This window comes from Acytostelium subglobosum (genome assembly GCF_000787575.1).
Source record: "Acytostelium subglobosum LB1 DNA, scaffold: scaffold5, whole genome shotgun sequence".
NCBI lineage: Eukaryota > Evosea > Eumycetozoa > Acytosteliales > Acytosteliaceae > Acytostelium > Acytostelium subglobosum.
Window position 1 is genome coordinate 35251 of NW_012236527.1, and position 17638 is coordinate 52888.

The 17638-nt window shown below is 42.9% G+C and overlaps 9 protein-coding genes across 9 annotated transcripts; 4 read left to right on the plus strand and 5 right to left on the minus strand.

The window, feature by feature from the left end:
- Positions 1 to 813: 813 nt before the first annotated feature.
- SAMD00019534_027720 (hypothetical protein) lies at positions 814 to 2405 on the minus strand (the record flags this gene model as incomplete). Its single annotated transcript, XM_012900905.1, has 7 exons — positions 814 to 1122; positions 1188 to 1289; positions 1396 to 1497; positions 1575 to 1688; positions 1761 to 1909; positions 1991 to 2296; positions 2387 to 2405. 7 exons carry the CDS (start codon positions 2403 to 2405, stop codon positions 814 to 816), a joined length of 1101 nt encoding a protein of 366 aa, XP_012756359.1.
- Positions 2406 to 2562: 157 nt separating this feature from the next.
- Positions 2563 to 3363, minus strand: SAMD00019534_027730 (hypothetical protein; the record flags this gene model as incomplete). Its single annotated transcript, XM_012900906.1, has 5 exons — positions 2563 to 2603; positions 2685 to 2728; positions 2809 to 3016; positions 3106 to 3145; positions 3220 to 3363. The coding sequence occupies 5 exons, from the start codon at positions 3361 to 3363 to the stop codon at positions 2563 to 2565; spliced, it is 477 nt and encodes a 158-aa protein (XP_012756360.1).
- A 217-nt stretch (positions 3364 to 3580) lies between these two features.
- Positions 3581 to 4029, minus strand: SAMD00019534_027740 (hypothetical protein; the record flags this gene model as incomplete). The annotated part of the gene is made up of 3 exons (XM_012900907.1): positions 3581 to 3714; positions 3815 to 3932; positions 4018 to 4029. The coding sequence occupies 3 exons, from the start codon at positions 4027 to 4029 to the stop codon at positions 3581 to 3583; spliced, it is 264 nt and encodes an 87-aa protein (XP_012756361.1).
- A 167-nt stretch (positions 4030 to 4196) lies between these two features.
- On the minus strand, positions 4197 to 5544 carry SAMD00019534_027750 (hypothetical protein; the record flags this gene model as incomplete). The annotated part of the gene is made up of 5 exons (XM_012900908.1): positions 4197 to 4244; positions 4340 to 4681; positions 4753 to 5053; positions 5121 to 5259; positions 5352 to 5544. Coding segments are annotated over 5 exons (1023 nt in total), but the record flags the coding sequence as incomplete, so codon positions are not given.
- A 530-nt stretch (positions 5545 to 6074) lies between these two features.
- SAMD00019534_027760 (hypothetical protein) lies at positions 6075 to 10629 on the plus strand (the record flags this gene model as incomplete). Its single annotated transcript, XM_012900909.1, has 3 exons — positions 6075 to 9343; positions 9418 to 9531; positions 9600 to 10629. The coding sequence occupies 3 exons, from the start codon at positions 6075 to 6077 to the stop codon at positions 10627 to 10629; spliced, it is 4413 nt and encodes a 1470-aa protein (XP_012756363.1).
- Positions 10630 to 11089: 460 nt separating this feature from the next.
- SAMD00019534_027770 (hypothetical protein) lies at positions 11090 to 13298 on the plus strand (the record flags this gene model as incomplete). Its single annotated transcript, XM_012900910.1, has 5 exons — positions 11090 to 11314; positions 11408 to 11612; positions 11667 to 11956; positions 12021 to 12506; positions 12594 to 13298. Coding segments are annotated over 5 exons (1911 nt in total), but the record flags the coding sequence as incomplete, so codon positions are not given.
- A 466-nt stretch (positions 13299 to 13764) lies between these two features.
- SAMD00019534_027780 (hypothetical protein) lies at positions 13765 to 15400 on the plus strand (the record flags this gene model as incomplete). Its single annotated transcript, XM_012900911.1, has 3 exons — positions 13765 to 14785; positions 14870 to 15296; positions 15376 to 15400. The coding sequence occupies 3 exons, from the start codon at positions 13765 to 13767 to the stop codon at positions 15398 to 15400; spliced, it is 1473 nt and encodes a 490-aa protein (XP_012756365.1).
- Positions 15401 to 15609: 209 nt separating this feature from the next.
- On the plus strand, positions 15610 to 15768 carry SAMD00019534_027790 (hypothetical protein; the record flags this gene model as incomplete). The annotated part of the gene is made up of 1 exon (XM_012900912.1): positions 15610 to 15768. The coding sequence occupies one exon, from the start codon at positions 15610 to 15612 to the stop codon at positions 15766 to 15768; it is 159 nt and encodes a 52-aa protein (XP_012756366.1).
- Positions 15769 to 15799: 31 nt separating this feature from the next.
- SAMD00019534_027800 (hypothetical protein) lies at positions 15800 to 17469 on the minus strand (the record flags this gene model as incomplete). Its single annotated transcript, XM_012900913.1, has 4 exons — positions 15800 to 16220; positions 16293 to 16414; positions 16473 to 17347; positions 17454 to 17469. 4 exons carry the CDS (start codon positions 17467 to 17469, stop codon positions 15800 to 15802), a joined length of 1434 nt encoding a protein of 477 aa, XP_012756367.1.
- Between the last annotated feature and the right edge of the window lie 169 nt (positions 17470 to 17638).

Consider the following 17638-nt stretch of genomic DNA (forward strand, 5'->3'; position numbering starts at 1 on the left):
TAAATAATTAATTAATTGATTGATTAAATCAACACAAATTGAAGTTGATTGAGTCACTGACGTACCGGAGGTTCCATAAAGGACGGTGATGAGGTTGACTCTACATATTTAATTATCTCTCCAATATCATGAAGAAACTCTTGGACACTCGATGGATTCGGTGAAGACAATATGTTCTTTTGAACTTTGATTTGTATCTGTAATAGCTTGTTCAAAACCTAGGAAATTGGGCTGCAGTATTAGAATTGGATCAAAAAAATAATAAACTTGGAAGTATAATTTCTTACATTGTCCCACATCATTGATTGTCTTTGGAAATGAAGATCACCAAATGGCGAGGCTTGTCCACCCGTATGTCTGTCAACCAAATCACCACCACCTGCCATTCTTTGTTGTAGTTGTAATTGTTGTTCTTTGTTCTGGCTCCCGTCCATGTCAATTTTTTTAAAGAGTGTTTCCAAAGCTACACAGAGTGTCGATTGGCCTGATCAGCTGACACACCAATGACGATCACAATGTGCTCAATCACCAGGCAGGACAAGAGCAGAAGCAGCAGAATTGGCAGACGGTGAATTCCTGGAAATGTTTCCTGGAAAATGAGATATAACCTTGTGAAATCCAAATTGATTGAATCTCAAGAGAAAGAAATTGATTCTCAATAAATCAATCTCGAGACCTCCTCGTTTGCACTGGTCGATCGCAGGAAAACCTATTGAACTCGTTCCCGCAACATATTTGTCATTCAATTGATGGGTTTATGGTCAACACTTGATTCTGTTGTTGTTGTTGTCGTCCAATCTGTTTCTGTTGTTATCACTTTTTCTGTTGGGTAGCTTTCCTGCCAGAGGTGGCGGGAGTGACAGGTGCTGGATGAGCAGCCATGTACTCATCTAGTCTGGTGTTCATATCCTTGGATTTGTCCTGTAGTACAACAATATCCTTGCGCACGTCTTCTGACTTTCGTTGACCAATGTCAGTGAGAACAGGGACCAACTTGATCAAAGATGTATCCTTTTGAGTCGGACGGAAGCGACCAATGTTGATGACGTTGGAGTGCTCATAGTCTGCAGCACTCTCGATGAATATCACTTTGGATGGATCTCTATTGAGCTTGGCAAAGGTCTATTGGATATGAACATGTCAGTGGATTGGTAGCAAAGAACAACAACAACAAATACGATACATACTGAAGTGAACTTGCCCTTCTCCTTGAGTCCAGAATCAAAGTACAATTGACCAGAGAAGTATGCGTTGGCTGGATCCAGCTTAACAAAGAGTTGTTCTGATTTCTGTTGTTGTTGTTGTTGTTGTTGTTGTTGTTAATTAGATCCAGACTTTGAATGATGGCCATCATCACACACTTCTCACAAACAACAGGTTGGGAAGTATACTTACAACTGATGGGAAATCAGGAGAATACAAGAAGATTTCGTATTGTGTTGACAGGTTGGCGAGGAAGTAGTCCAAACCGGCTCTCTTGAACATGTGTGTTTGTTTCTTTTGTTGTTGGCATGAGGATCGTGTAAGTAAGTACATTATTGGCGTAGCTATGATCGATGTAATTAAAGACCTACGTCACGTGTAATCTCAGTTATGGCATTGAGATCAATGATCAATGTATAGTCCTTGCCAGTACCTTTTGGTAGTGGTTCTGGGAGTACTGGATGGATTTCCGCTGGACCAAACAGCTGTTGATGTGTGTATACGCCAATGGTGTTAGTTGAATGGATGATAACATGTTTGTTGTTGGTAATACGTACTGCCTCGAATGCATTATATTTCCTGAGACTCTGGAAAGTTGAATCAAAGTATTCTCTGAATGGTTGAGCATAGCTGTCATAGATCCATTTCTCATTGTCTGTCAGCTTGTTCTTCTCTTCTTGGCTGATGCCCTTCTTGTATTGATATACTATATGTGTATGACAGAGTGTGCGTGTGTGGAGTGAGTATGCTTGGTGATCAACTGGATGAGTATGTACCATGAACATACGAGCGTATCCAGTGGTAGAAAAGATAATGGTCGAACCCATAAACACAGCTGATATTGATGTGATGATGTTCTTTGCTCTGTTGAATCTTTCATTGGTTCCTTGTTTCTGGTCTTGTTTCTGATCTTGCTTCTGATCCTGTTGTGTTTGCTCCTGCTTCTTCTCCTCCTGTTGCTCCTGCTTTTTCTCCTGCTGTTGTTGTTGTTGGTCACCTGTTGCCGATGAGAACTGTTGCTGTTGGGCTGAGAACCTTTGAGCAATGAGTGGCGATCCCAACAAGAGCGAGGACTTTGAATGGTTCAAACGACCTTGATTAATGTATTCGTTTGAATGATCGTAATGTAAGTGTGTGTCACTTGATCAATCACTTGGATATCTTGATGAGCTCCATTACATACAGTAGATTCTCGATATCATGATGATGAAGTTGTATGTATTTGATGTTGTTGATGATGTTCTATCCTCTTTTACTGATATTCTGTTAGTGTTTGAGGTCCCAAAGAGGTGAAAGAGTGACGAAGAAAAAAAAACTTCGTCATTATTACTTTGCAAATACCATGAGAATCATTTATTATTATTTGATCTTGTTGATGCTCGAAGAGATACTCAACACACCTGAATGAATCAATGGATATGTCAATATGGAGATTGTCAGTCATTATATCTGGGACATAGGAACCACTCATATATACTTACAAATTGATGCAGATGCGGAATCATCATACTCTGACCAATCATTGCTAGTGTTAAAAGGTTACAATATGGTTAATCACAATCCAATCTAGATTGGTCACACAACAAAAGGAATGATTTATCTTACCTAAGATCTGCATCATGGAACTCCTTTCCAGAAGTTGTTACAACAGTCCATTGATCCCTTGGATCAAACTCCTCGAGTTCAATGCCACGACAATCGAATCTAGCCATTTCGAGTTGTATGTTATTCTCGCCTGATTGATCACGATCCTTAATAGGTGGCATTTGTTCAATAGATACTGTATTCTCACGAGTGCAACTCTTGCACTTCACTATAGTTGATTTGAGATAGGTGAGTGTGATTAGAGAGAGGGCAAGGTTAGTGAGTGAGTGAGAGTAACTGAGTCATTTTAGTCCCTACTCAAAAGGTTCACTGTGCTATTCCTTTGCTCTATCTTCTCCTGAAAGTTTGAATAGTAATGCATTAGACATGTTGTATGAAGGTGTACCTTACTCCCACTCCATGTACACTCACCTCTGGGTCGATGCCGACAAAGTTCTCAGAGACTGTTAGACAGTTTGAGCATTTCAGCTTAAAGAACCATATCTTGTCTGAACTGGGATAAATGTTCTTGACCTCTTCAACCTCTGCACTTAGTGTCACTGATAGTCTGACCATGTTCTCAAATATTTGTATGAGCAAAGGAGGGAATGTATATATGAATGAATGAAAATGAACAAGAACTGAACACTAGTATCACTTGATGGTTGAGGTGCGCAACCTCAAGACAGATAGCAGCAGAGCACTCGACAAAGAGTTCTAATTTCTGATGGTTAACAAGATCATTTATTATCACAAAAGTATACTGTGTACGAAGCAACTATTTGGTTGTAGTTTAAGCATACTTGGACTGCAACACCTTGACCAAGTCGACGTACTCTTGGTAGCAGGTCTCGCAAGCCTTGTCCTTCTCAGCGGTCCAGGCGTCATGCTTGGCACAGGCCTCGAGTTGAACAGCCCATGGACGTGCTAAAGATAAGAGTTATTGATTGAGTGAGTGAATGTGTTTGATAAGTTACAACATGTATTGTGGCGCGATAGAGGGCTATCAAAGCATTGAAATACATACAAGCAGTGTTGTTTCCAGCGGTGGCCTGCTTGTAGAGACCGTACAGCTTCAACTTCTCCTCGTTGGATGGGCTCTTGGTCAACTTCTTGACATCCTCAGCAGCTTGTTCGAATTGGGCCTATGATTATTTTAGTGATAATGATGTTTGACATATGTTAACAATTGAATGACATCAGTCTAGTCTATATTGCATAATAACCCACCTTAGTGCTCATGTTTATGTAATGTATGTATTTGTTGTTTGTTAGTTTGGATAATTGAATGAATAAATTGTTGGACACTAGTGTTGAACAAACAACGGAAATTTAGTTTTGAGGTATCACCAAAAAAGGAGTTGTTGGTCCAACAACACTAGTTGGGGGTATCGTTATTATTACTAAAGGTCCATCTTGTTAAACAGAACTTTAAATTGCTCCCAGAATACTAATGTCTAACAAATTATGATCGATAATAGTTTGTTAGTTAGATAATATTATCTTGAGTGGTAGAATCACTGCTTGTTCAAACAAACAAACAAATACATACAAGTACAGTGTGTGGTCCAAGTCGTAGATAGTGTGCAAGGAATCCTTTGTACAGGGCGAGGAATCCTTCCACCTTCACCGTCTTAATAATACAATCGGCCAAACTCTTATACTTCTCGCCATGTGTGTTGCCTTGACCTTGGTAATAGAGACGTGTACGTGCAACATCGAATGGGTTCATGCCAATCGTCACAAACAGGCCTGCCACCATACTCGACAACAGGTGTGCTGTCAGATTGTCATCCAGACCTGTGTTTCGCATGACGAATCGTTTCGTCTCAAAGTAAGTCGACAACTGTATTGATGATCCAACTGCTGTTCTTTGAGCCGATGTTGCCATGCCCTTTATGTGTGATTGATGATGATGATTAGTAATTGTTGATGTTCAAACCAAGACGACTTTCCACCACTCACTCTTGTCAGTCCTCTCAGACCCTCTGTGGCTATAATATGTCTAAATGCTCTTGCGGTGGATGTGTACTCCTTGAACTGTGGATCATTTGGAAACATTCTTGCTGCCTGCATTCTGACTTTGACCAAATCGAATGGTGAACCCATGGATGCACCGAATGCACCAGCCATGGCACCTGAAATCAGATTCTTGATAAAGTAGTTGCTCTTGTCAGGGTCTGCTCCGACGATCCATTTGATCGAATCGTATGATCCAAGTCTGCATCCATTGAGTGTACCTTGTGCCAAATATGCAGGGAACAATCTAAAGTGAAATCAATGTTAATGATTGATTGAGTGATTGATTGATTCCACACACAACATCATCATACCCTCTTTGCAAACCAAGCAGTCCCTCAGCCTTCCATATCTTGACAAAGGCATCACCGATGCCAGTGTAGACTCGAGCCGACATTTTCAATTCACCCTGCAGTTGTAGCCTTGTCTTTACTAATTCGATTGGATTGGTAACTGTGTGTGGTGCATCATCATAATCGTAGAGAGTTAGATCGATCGAAAGGTTTGTCCTTCAACTTGTTGGCAATAACAACAAACACACGTACATGTTGTAGCAGTGACAGAGGCCAGTCCACCCGACAAGAAACCAGTAAACACCTTCATGTTTGATGAAGATGGTGTATTGTTCTCATTATTGTTGTTTGTTGGCAGCTTGTTGGTGATCACATCCACCTGCTGTTCCTTGTCACTTGAAAGCTTGGAGCCGTACATAATAATGATGACGATGATATTTGTAATACAAAGATAGTTATAAAATTAATGACCAGTTTTGTGATTGTGCTTCGTCTTTTCAGTTGTTGTTTTTTTGATTGTTCCCAATCCCATCACTTGAAATAAAAATGATATTTGCTATTTATTACACTTAAGTTGTAAATTTCCCATTCGAAACTGAGCCCACCTTTCCTTTTTAGGACAACCGAAACAAAACCACTTCATCTGAACTTCATAGATTTAATGTTGTTTTCAAACACCACTACGTGTCAACCCCTTTTGTTCAACAGAACTCTACAAACAACCAAGTATCATTATTAATTCTGTTGACTCAAAAAGACAACTACAAAGTCATCAGATACATACATACACACATATACACACACACACGCACATACATCTGTTTGGAGTAATAGCATTCATTCATTCAATCACAATATTGTTGAGAAATTGTATGTCTAGATATGGTTCAGTCAGTGATGACATATTTACTGATTACTGTCCAACCTTTTTTTTTGTTTAGCTGTCACCTGTTAGGTTAGTGGCGAGTCATCAACATGGAGAATGGACTCGAGTTGAAATTCGATGTCGGTGCTGAAGATAGCTTCTTTGATTCATTCTCAAGTGAGCAACAACAACAACAGCACGATCACCAGCAAAATCTGCAAGACCAGCAACATCAACATGAGCAGCAGCAGCAACAGCAACAACAACAACAACAACATGACCAGCCTGAGGAGCAGCAGCAGCAGCAGCAGCAGCAGCAGCAGCAGCAGCAGCCTGAGGAGCAGCAACAACAAAATCAAATGACTGATACAAATGGAGATACTTCAACAACACCCACTGACGTTGATGAAGTTAAGGAACCAGTAAAAGAAGAGGCAAATACTGAGCCCACTTTGCCCAACACTGATGAGAGTTCAGATCACTCTAGCATCCAAAGCAATGTTACAGCACAGCAACAGGAGATCCAGCAACAAACTCCCCCACCATCCTCTCCTCCAATTGTTGAGGAGCAACAGCAGCAGGAGCAAAGAATAGAGAATGAACAACCTCAACAACCAGAGCAGTCCACAGATGAAAAGGATTGTGCATCTTTCTTTGGAAGCGATTCAAATACACAGGTTGATGAGTTTGCTTCATTCTTTGGCAACAAGTTGAGCGTCTCGGACATTACCACAAATCAAACAGCAGCAGAGGTGAACCAGCCAGCCTCGTCTTCAACTAGCAACAATAGCTCTGCGACTGCACCACAGGCAGCTCATGCTGAGCAGCCACACGCCAAGCAGCAAACAGTTCAGGAGAAAGAGCTGTCCTCTTTCTTTGGAGCCAGTGACGAGGGCAGTGACTTCTTCTCGACAGCGTCGTCCGATGATGCTAGCACTATGTTCTTTGACTCTCTGAGTAGGCAAGAGGAGCGTCAGGCTCAACAGCCACAGACACAACAGCAACAACTATTTAATGCTCAGCAACAACAATATCAACAACAGTTCCAACAGCAGCCCTACCAACAACAGCCCTACCAGCAGCAGCAACCAATGTTCCAGCAACAACCACCCCAGCAACAGTTCCAGCAGCATTTCTCGGTGCCACAACAACAGCAGTTCCAACAACAACAACAACAGCAGTTCCAGCAATATCCACCACAGCAACAGCAGTTCCAGCAACAACCATTTGCTCAACCATACCAACAACAACCGCTGCAGCAACAACCGCCTCAACAACATAATCAATATTCTGCCTATCAACCTCAGCAGCAACAACAGCAGTACAACTCCTACAATGTTCAACCAACCCCAGCTGTTGTGACTCAACCGTACCAAATGAGTCAGCCAACGCCAGTGAATCAGGGATACTTCCCCAACACTCCTGTTTCTGTTCCGCTCTCAACAGGCCCAGTACCAATACCAATATCTGCTCAGCCAATCGTTGGAGTACAGGCCCGTTCTTTTGAACAAACACCAGTTGTCCATCCGCATCCACCTGTGGTTGCCGCCCACCCCCTTCCTGCGTCTCCATCACCCTCACCGTACACAACGTCACCACCAGTGACACCATATCAGCAGACGTCACCTGCATCGACCTACACCAATCAATCATCCTCTGTGACGTCCTCTTCCTTCCCCTACACAAGTGGCAGTGGTAGCGTCAGCGCATCCACCCCTGGTGGCATTCACAGTATGAGTCAGTCCGCTGGATCAGTTCCCCTTCACCCACCAGTCACACCTACCCACAACAACAATAAGCCCAACGACTTCAACTCTATGTTACAACAACAGTCAAACCAAAAGACGCCATCCGTTGCCACTTTTGACACTCGTCCACCATCGTCGTTCACAGCAACAACTTCACCAAGCTCCTCAGTTGTTAATCCACAACAAATGACGCCTTCAATGCCCATACCAAATCCATCGTTTGTTGCCACAAACCCAGTCCAGCCCCAACAACAACAACCACCTCTGTACCAACAGATGCAACAAAATCATATTCCTCGCAATGTATCAATGCCCGACTTTACACATCAATCATCATCGACACCTTCGAGCTATGGCGCATTTTTCCCACCCCAGCCTCAGCCTGGCATGATGCACTCTATGGATCAGATGCAACAAATGTATTCAAACCAGGGCCAGCCAATGCAGCAGCAACAACAACAGCAACAACAGCAACAGCAACAGCAACATTTCCATGCTCGCTCTACTTCTTGGGGTGGCAGTGGTGTAGCACAGCGAGCAGATACACTACTATTCTCAAGACCACATCCTGTTATTTCGTTTGGATTTGGAGGCAAGCTAGCGATGCTCAGACCAATACCTGGTGCTCCACGCAACTCCACAATCCAAACCATTGGCATCAAGAATCTGGTGAAACAATCAGCACTATACAACAATGTATCAACATTCCCTGGTCCGCTCTCCAACGCATCAAAGGACAACGTCAACAAGTGGATTGGTGAGAGAATTGTCGATATTGGTGCTGGTAGACTGGACGACCTCTGCTCAAAGGATAGAGAGGCCTCTGTCCTGTTGTGGGAGATACTACGTGTGATGGTCAACAATGACGGTCAGGTCTCTGACAATGAAAAGAACTTTGATAAGAATGTTCAGCGATTGTTGTTGGACAACCAGCAGCAGCACGCCAGCCAGGTGACCTTCCCCGCCCAAGTGATTCACTCGGACCAGAACATGCACTTCCTGTTGAACGAGATGCAGACCATGCTCATCCACGGCAATCTGCAAGGTGCCCACAAGTTTTGCATGGACAACCAGCTCTGGACACACGCAATGATACTCTCCCACTACCTTGGACCAGAGGCGTACAATCACACACTGATGGCATTTGCAAGCGCCAACTTCCCAGCTGGTTCTCCCCTGCGTACCGTCTACAGCCTGTTCTCCAACAGCACACGCGAGCTGCTACGAGAGTTGACTGCACCCAATGCATCACCGGCCTTCCTGGACAACTGGAAAGAGAACATTGCCACTCTGTTGTTCAACGGCAAGTCGTCGGGACTAAAGGCAATTGGAGAGATTGGAGACTGCATCTGGGCAATCAAGAGACGCACAGAGGCGGCACACGTCTGTTACCTGCTCTCGGACTATCAGTTTGGATCGTACGACAATCCCAACTCGCGAATTGTACTTCTAGGCGGAGATCACAAGGTCTCCAAGAGCTATATCACAAGTGAGTCGCTTCAACGATCAGAGATCTACGAGTTTTGCAAGACACTGGGCAACTCTCAGTACTCTCTGGCCAACATCCTGGCTTACAAGTTTGTCTACGCCACACTGTTGTGTGATCTTGGTCTAATCGACCAATCCTCAAAGTATGTTGTTAACAACATCTATCCCCAAAGCTGACCGACATAGACACTTACTCTCCACCAATCATACAATATAGATATATCACAAGCATCAAGAATACAATGAAGAATCAAAAGATCAATCATCCATGTTTCGTGTATCAACTTGATACGTTTGCTGAGCGAATAACAACATTCTCATCGTCTGCCAAGTAAGTCACAGAGGCGTCGGTTCATAACAAGATATGGCTCATCATTCTAACCTACAATCCATCTTTAGGACTGGATCGGGAGGCTCATGGATCCCATCAATCTTTAAGGGCTTTGGCTTTAGTGGCGGAGCATCTCCATCCAACAAGAAGTACAACACCTCTCCTCTTCCTGCCTCAACCGCTCATCAACAGCAACAGCAACAGCAGCAGCCACAGACTCTACAGCAGCAGCAACCTCCAATAGCAAGCCCTGTTAGAGATACTATTGCTCCAGTTAGCAGGAGTACACCTTCACAACAGAAGGATGACGATGAGGACCTCTACAGCTCCTTCTCGACCAAGCCAAAGGCAAACACTAACCAAGCACCGATTGCTGCGGCGGTTGAGAGCACTCCAACCTCCATGGATCAGGAGCCAATCCAAGGCAGTCCCTCAGATGATGGCAAGGACAAGCAGGGTGGTGTCAAGTCATGGTGGCCATTCAGGAGAAGCAAGAGCAACAGCAACAATGGTCAATCAAAGGAGATGTTGTTGAACGACGAGAACAGCTTTGTCTACAACGAGGAGCTGGGACAATGGGTGGAGAAAGGAAAGCCATTGCCCAAGCCAGCGGAGCCCACTCCTCCACCACCCATGATGGGAACATCTTCCCCACCCGGCTCGCCAGCCATGTCAACACCACCTGGTGCCTCTTCAATGATGATGATGGCATCTCCACTTGGTGATGAGCCACCCTCATCACCTGCTGGTGTCAACAAATACGTGTCACCGACTCCAGGAGGCAAGAGAAGACCTCGCTACCTGGACACATTCAACCAACAGGTTTATACAGGATCGTCTGGCAGCAACATACCATTGGTCAACTCGAGCGAGGGATTGAGTGCTATGAAACCAGCGATGCCCATGCCACTCGAGGCATCAACCCCAGGCAGCTTCCAGCCATCCATCCCTGTAGCGCCAGCAGTCGTAGGTGGAGTTGATCAGTTCAACAACCAACAACCACCACCAACTGGAATGGCACCACCAACTGGAATGGCACCTCCAATGATGAATGGCAGTGGTAGTGGCTTCCCTACGTTTCCACCCCCTTCCAACTAATAGTCCACATCCTTTTCGTACAGCAGCAGAAGAATAAACAACCATAATTCAATGAGGACCACCCCACATGTCAGACATTGATTGATCAAGGGAGGTAGTACACAGCATGGTACCGACATTGAGCACTCTCAGAACACGAAACATTGGAGTCATCGTGGTGCTGCAGTGCATTGATAAAAATGCATCAACTATATCTGTTAAAGGTATTGTTATGACTCGATCTTAATATCTATTTTGGGAAGGTTTCGTTTTTTTGGTCAATTTTTTATTTGAATTTTTGGTGGTTTGTCCTTTTACAATTGTTTTTCCCATGCTTGTATGAATAGAGGAACAGAGTATGGTTATTAATTAACTTTAGTCACAACGAATTAACTCGTCCTCCTATTTGTACTCGATTAGTATATCTTTCTCTATCTCTGTATTTATCACTTAGTATCTACTAATTATAATAATAATAATAATGGAAGAGTTTGAATCATTTTTTACAAACTTAATTACACCACCTGAACAAGATATACTCTATTTGTCTCAGAATCAACAACCACAACAACATCTCAATCAACAACAACAACAACAACAACAAACTCAACAACAATACAATCCATGGCCAATCCAACATAGTTTAAATTCACCAGTTTCAAACTTCAACAACAATGGAACTAGCCCATCTGACAATCTGCAACATGCCAACTTTTTAAACATGTCTGGAACATATGCATCATTCCCAACTTCTCAATATGATAAAGATCAACAAGGTGTCTACTATCAAGACTATCAGAAACAACATAATCAATTCATAAAGTTGCAACAAGAGTATCTTCAACAACAACATCAACAACAACCATCACAACCTCATCTTCAACAACAACAACAACAACAACATTACTCTAGTAATAATAACATACAACTACCATCCATACCATCATATATTGAATCAAACTCTACTGTTCCTCAATATGCTCAACAACAACCATTACAATCCAATGAATCATTACCTTCATTCCATTCACATATCCATTCCTATCCCGAATCAATAGAGGCATCACTTGCCAAGAACAACAAGCAATCCAATAATGCCAAAAACAACAACATATCTACAACATCATCATCATCATCGGGAGATAGTGGATCATTCAATTCATTCGAGAAGGAGTTTGGTCTTGATGATATGGATGAGGCAAAGTTCTCCACCAGCAGAGTGAATCAGAATATTGCCAGTCGAAACTACCGTCAAAGGAAGAAGGAGTACATCAAGGAGATCGAGACAAAGATGGCTGCTCTAACAATGGAGAACAATCAACTAAAGAGAGAGAATGAAGTACTAAAGGTATGTTTGTAATTCAAGTACTAGATCAGAGAGGTAACATCTACTAATATGATGATTAATATAGGAGTCTGGTGGAGTTGATTTCATGAGACCTGAACCTGAATTGATATCAATGATCATGGAGGGCAAGCAAATCATTATCCAAATGAATGAAGCTATCAAGAAGAATGACGAGAGAACTCTGGCCTACTTATTACATCTCTTCCATGGTGCAATTGCCAAGAGACATCAGATTATTGAGAGAGAAGTCGACAAGATGGTACATCCCTATACACAGTCCAAGTTGGCTTCGATGGGCTACGTTCCAAAGAGTGATCGACCTCTGTGGAATGTTGTTGGACCGGCTAGCGAGGGTTGGTACTCGATCTTTAAGAGAGAGGCCAACCTTTCAGACCTTCAGAGTCAGAAGCTGGAAGCATTAAGGAGGGAGCATGATAGACAGGACCAAGTACTTCGTTTGGAGAGAGATCAGTTGGATCAACAGATCAAGAAGTTCTTCTTCACCAAGATCCTTGTGTTGCCCAACAATCCAGATGTTGACTCGCCCAATGTATTTGAACCATCGATCATGTACAACAACTACTTTAGCAATCCAACAATGTTACAATACTCCAACAAGCCACTTCCACTCAACAACAGTACCAACCAGTCATCACTGGACGACTACAACATTGTCAACTCATCACCACTTGATATCAAAGAGGTGATGGATTTTACACGAGTTCTTCAAGCCATGAAGAAGAATTTCATTCAACAGAGAATAATCATGATCGACACTATATCGTCACTCAGCACTATACTCACACCGAGACAAGAGTCAATGTTGTTGGTACGCATACACTTCAACACCACGTACGACCTTGCACAGATGGAGCTACTCAAGGATGTCTGGGCAAACACAGTCAACAACACAAGGACCAAGGGACCAAAGAACTTTGCTGAGGCTTTGGCCAAGTTCTCTGTCAATGAGTCTGCCAATGCCAATCCAACTGTTGAGCAGATTGTCAAACCTCCTCAATTCCATGAATATGTTCCAAACAGGTCAAAGAAGGAGAAGTCATTGGTGGATGGTGGTGGATACAACGACGACCTCAACATCAACAACAAAGACAAGAAAAAGAAGAATGGCAGTAACAAAGACAAGGAGAAGAAGAACAACACCAACAAGTCAAGTTCTAAATCGAAAAAGTCAACATCCCCAACCACAACAACAACAACTTCTCCAACAGCGACATCAAAATTATCCGATCAAACCAACAAAGCATCGCTGCCACTACCACCTCCAGAGATATTACCATATCCAGCCAACAATGACAAGAAGTATCAATGGATAGAATACCAGAAGTAATAAATTAATTATTGATCTATGTTAACGATTCAGTTCTTAACCCTTAAAGCGCAAACTATAATAATATATATATATATATATAAATTGGAATAACAATATGATATTTAAATTTATTTGTTTTGAGAGTTTGTCGGTCGTTTTTTTGGTGTCACATTCTGATCGATTCGTTGAGCACTTTAGATTCAAGTACACATATCCCCAACAAATACAATAACATATAATAATATAATGGGTTCAAAGTTTCCTTTGGTATCACTTGGATTCATCGAGACAACATTCGATGAGCATGAACTGAAATCTGATTACTTCCCTGATAAGATTGGCGGTAAGCCTGTATGTCATCAATCACTTTAATTAATCGATCACCTTGTTACTAACATCAAGGTGGATACAGGCATGGCTCGACTTAGGTAATATACCCTCACATAAAGATTTAGAATGCTCAAGATGCAACCAACAGATGTCATTCTTGATGCAGATATATGCACCATGGGAGGAACACAAACACTCCTATCATCGTTCACTGTTCTTGTTCTGTTGCAACAAGGGTTCATGTGGACAGTACAGAGTGTTCAGATCACAGTTGCCACAGATCAATCCATACTATGAGAGCGATCAGGAGGAGTCATGTTACGACAGTGACTTCAAGGTTAGCGAGAATAAGTTATCGGCACGTGTCACTCAATGCACCTTTTGTGCCTTCAAGGCACCCAATCACTGTGGCAAGTGCAAGATGGTGCACTATTGTTGTCGCGATCATCAGACCACCGATTGGGATCTCGGACATCGAGAGCAGTGTAACAAGAAGGACATGTCAATTCCCAAGCGCAAGTCAGAGCATCACTACAAGGAGATGATGATCGTCAGGGAGGAGAAGGTGTTGCGACCAATTCAGATAAAGGCAAAGATTGCCGAGAAGACCAACACAGAGGACAGTGACAGCGACGATGAAGATGAGGACGACTATGAAGACGACAAGGCTCAGACAGACAAGGTGTCAGAGATCGATTGTAAAGCACTGGCCATCGCAGATAACTCTGCAGAGATACCAGTCGACCACCAGACTCTAGACAACTACCATGACTACATCAACCAGACTGGAAAGAGCGACGAGTACACCGAGAAGACATTCACCAACCTGAAGGATCGCCAGCTGGCCATATTCAACAGCGCAATACGTTCAGACAATGACCAGGTTATGAGATACTGTCGAGAGAGTAACTACCAGGTGTTGTGGATTTCGGATAAGAACGTACCATCCGAAGAGCAGATACCCGTCTGTCCTCTTTGTAACTCGACGAGACATGTCGAGCTTCAGGTGATGCCACAGCTACTACACTTTTTGGACGTTGACAGCACACAGATTCAAGCGATCACCTCCATCGACTTTGGCATACTGACAGTGTACACATGCAGCAACAGCTGCACATTTAACTCGGCCAATGGTCTACAAGAGGAGTTTGTTTGGAAACAAGACTTTAGTAAATAGTTATTAATGTCCATCCAATCCTTCATTTGTTTTATAACCTTGAACTAGCCGACGACTATATCCATCTTCAAATAAGTAATGTCTAGAGAAGTATCTGGTAGATATACATTGACTTGGAGTCAGTTTGAACAACAAGCTAAAGATCTAGAGTCAAAGGCTGCCAAACAACATACAACTACAGTAGATAAAGATGATGATGGCAACAGCTCTTGGTATTGGACGACTGTTGACCAAGTTGGAGGTATCAACAACAAACAAGGTTGTCTTGTATTAAAGTCTAATAGATTAATATCGAATCAAAGTAGTAGTAGTAGTAATCAATCAGCTATCCAGTTGGATGAGCAACAGACGAATGATCTTGTAAATGACCCTATTGAGGAGTATGATGATAAACAAACTATAAAGATACTAGAAAAGACCCAGCAGCTGACAACTACACTTGATACAATGTGTCAGTTTGAATATCACATCGTGTACAGTACAACATACCAAGTGCCAGTCATGTATCTGAATCTTTATAATAGAGGTAATGAACAACAACATCAGCCAACCACAATACATCTCTAACAAACATAACATTAGACTCATCATTCATGAAATGGGATGATATATGGACACTGTTACCTCTTTCTAGTTATGATAAGAGTACAACATCATCAATATTGCCATGGATATCTCAGGTGGTATGTTGTTGTACAGTGACAACAATCTGTGTGTAAGCAGTTTCTAATCAATCCAATGTTTGTTGTTGTTTAGGAACATCCTCTGTTAGGTGTACCATTCTATCAATTGCACCCTTGTGAAACGGCTAATCTCATGAAACAGGTGTTTAATGTTACGCCAGACTCTGACGATGACTCGGTCAGCGTCACAGGTGACGACCATCACATCAAACATCACTACCTGTTGAGTTGGTTGTCCATTGTCGGTCCGCTGGTGGGCATCAAGGTTCCAAAGGAGTTGATGACTGGATAGGTGTGGTTGGTACGATGGATGTTGTTGGTCCCTATTGGTTATTCTCGCTGAGCAGCATCAACAGATACTCCTTGGTCTCCAACGTTTCGTGGTACACAATAAAGTTGTTGACGGTGACGATCTCCCATTGGTTGGCATCGAACAGGGCAAAGGTGCCTGCCTCATACTGGTTGGTGACGGTCGACTCTGAATCGTTGTCCTTTTTCAGCCAGACCTTGCCGTCTCTGTGGTACTTCCAGTCGCGATGATACAGCTCCAGCGCTGCGCATATCTGCAGGATGTCCTTGGGCATCGAGTAGAAGATGTAGAACAGTGTCTCTATCGTGAACAGTGACATCTTGAACGATGGGGACTCGAGTCCCGGCGTTGAGTAACATGTCGGAAGGTAATACTCTGGTTTCCTTGGTACAGGTACGTCATACCATGGTGATCCAAATTGTATACTCAGATCACTATATTGTTATGAAGATGAATGTTAATAATAGGACATAGAGAGATGAAGAAGTATGGAGTTTGATAGTTACGAAGCAGAGTTTAAGTTGAGTCCTAGACATGTCAGATCAATACCAATAGTGAGCGTACTGACGTCAACATCCTGCGTCTTGATGGTACTCAGCAGTCCCAGTAGTCCATACTTGTGGTTGGGCTAGTAGATGGAATGTATTAGACATTTGATATGATCGTACGTTTAAGATACAACTTACATCTTTCAACAGTAGCTTGTTACTGTCATCCTTTGGACCAGATGTCGTTAGGTTCCTTTGTTGTTGCTGTTGTTGTTGTTGTGTAAGAGTCTGTTGTGGTTGTATCTGTTGTTGTTGTTGAACGCCCTGTTGTGACTTTTGATAGAGATCTTTCTGGTCCTCTGATTGGTGTAGTTGTTGCTGCTGTTGATGATGCTGTTGCTGTTGCTGATGCTGTTGCTTTTGATGCACCTTGGATCCGCCCAGTGCGGGGAACTCGTTGAGGTTGTCGTACAGGTCGTCGGGTTTAATGTTCATTCCCTTTGGTGGTTGAGATTGACCAGCCGCGCCAAAGGACTGTGAAGAGTATGATGGAGGGATCAGCTGTTGTGGCATGCCCGCTCGGCTAGCCATTTGGTTCAGACTCTGTAGTTGGGCTGACATTGTCATTGGTGTGTTCTGTAGTGGTGTGTTGAGTCCGCGTGCCTGTTGCTGCTGAGGAGCAGCGCCGCCACGAATCACATTCTGCTGCTGTTGTTGTTGCTGCTGCTGTTGTTGTGGTGGGATGTTGCCTCTCATCTGTGGCATCATGTTGTGAGGTTGTACATTGGCTTGTGGTTGTTGCTGTTGTTGATTGCCCATTCCCATCTGTGACATTGCATTCATCATCGATGCCATACTCATTTGAGGTGGCATATTAGGCATGTTTGACAGTGATGGTGGTATGTTTGGCATATTCATTGGCATCATATTGCCAGCAGGCCCTGAGGAACGGACGTTCTGTGACAGTCCTGGCTGTCCTGGTGCACCCGTTGGTGCTTGTTGTGGAGCAAAGCGATTCATTTGTTGTAGACCGCCTGGAGGAGGAGCAAGTACACCAGGTGGAGGTGCCATACCTAGGTGATATATATTCAAGTCGTCATATAAATATATATATCGTCAGCTGATAAATACTGTGACATCAACGATGATGATGAATGACAGATGATCATCAATACATACCTGATCTGACATTCATATTTACATTAGTGTTATAAGGAGAAGACATCGCTGTACTTTCCCTTTTGTGTTATCGCGATATTGTTAACTGTTGTTGATTGTTGTTTTGACTCTGTTGTATCTATCTCTATCAATGTAATTCTGTTGTTGCTCAATCTATGCTGTATCTGTTCATAAAGTGAAGTGAA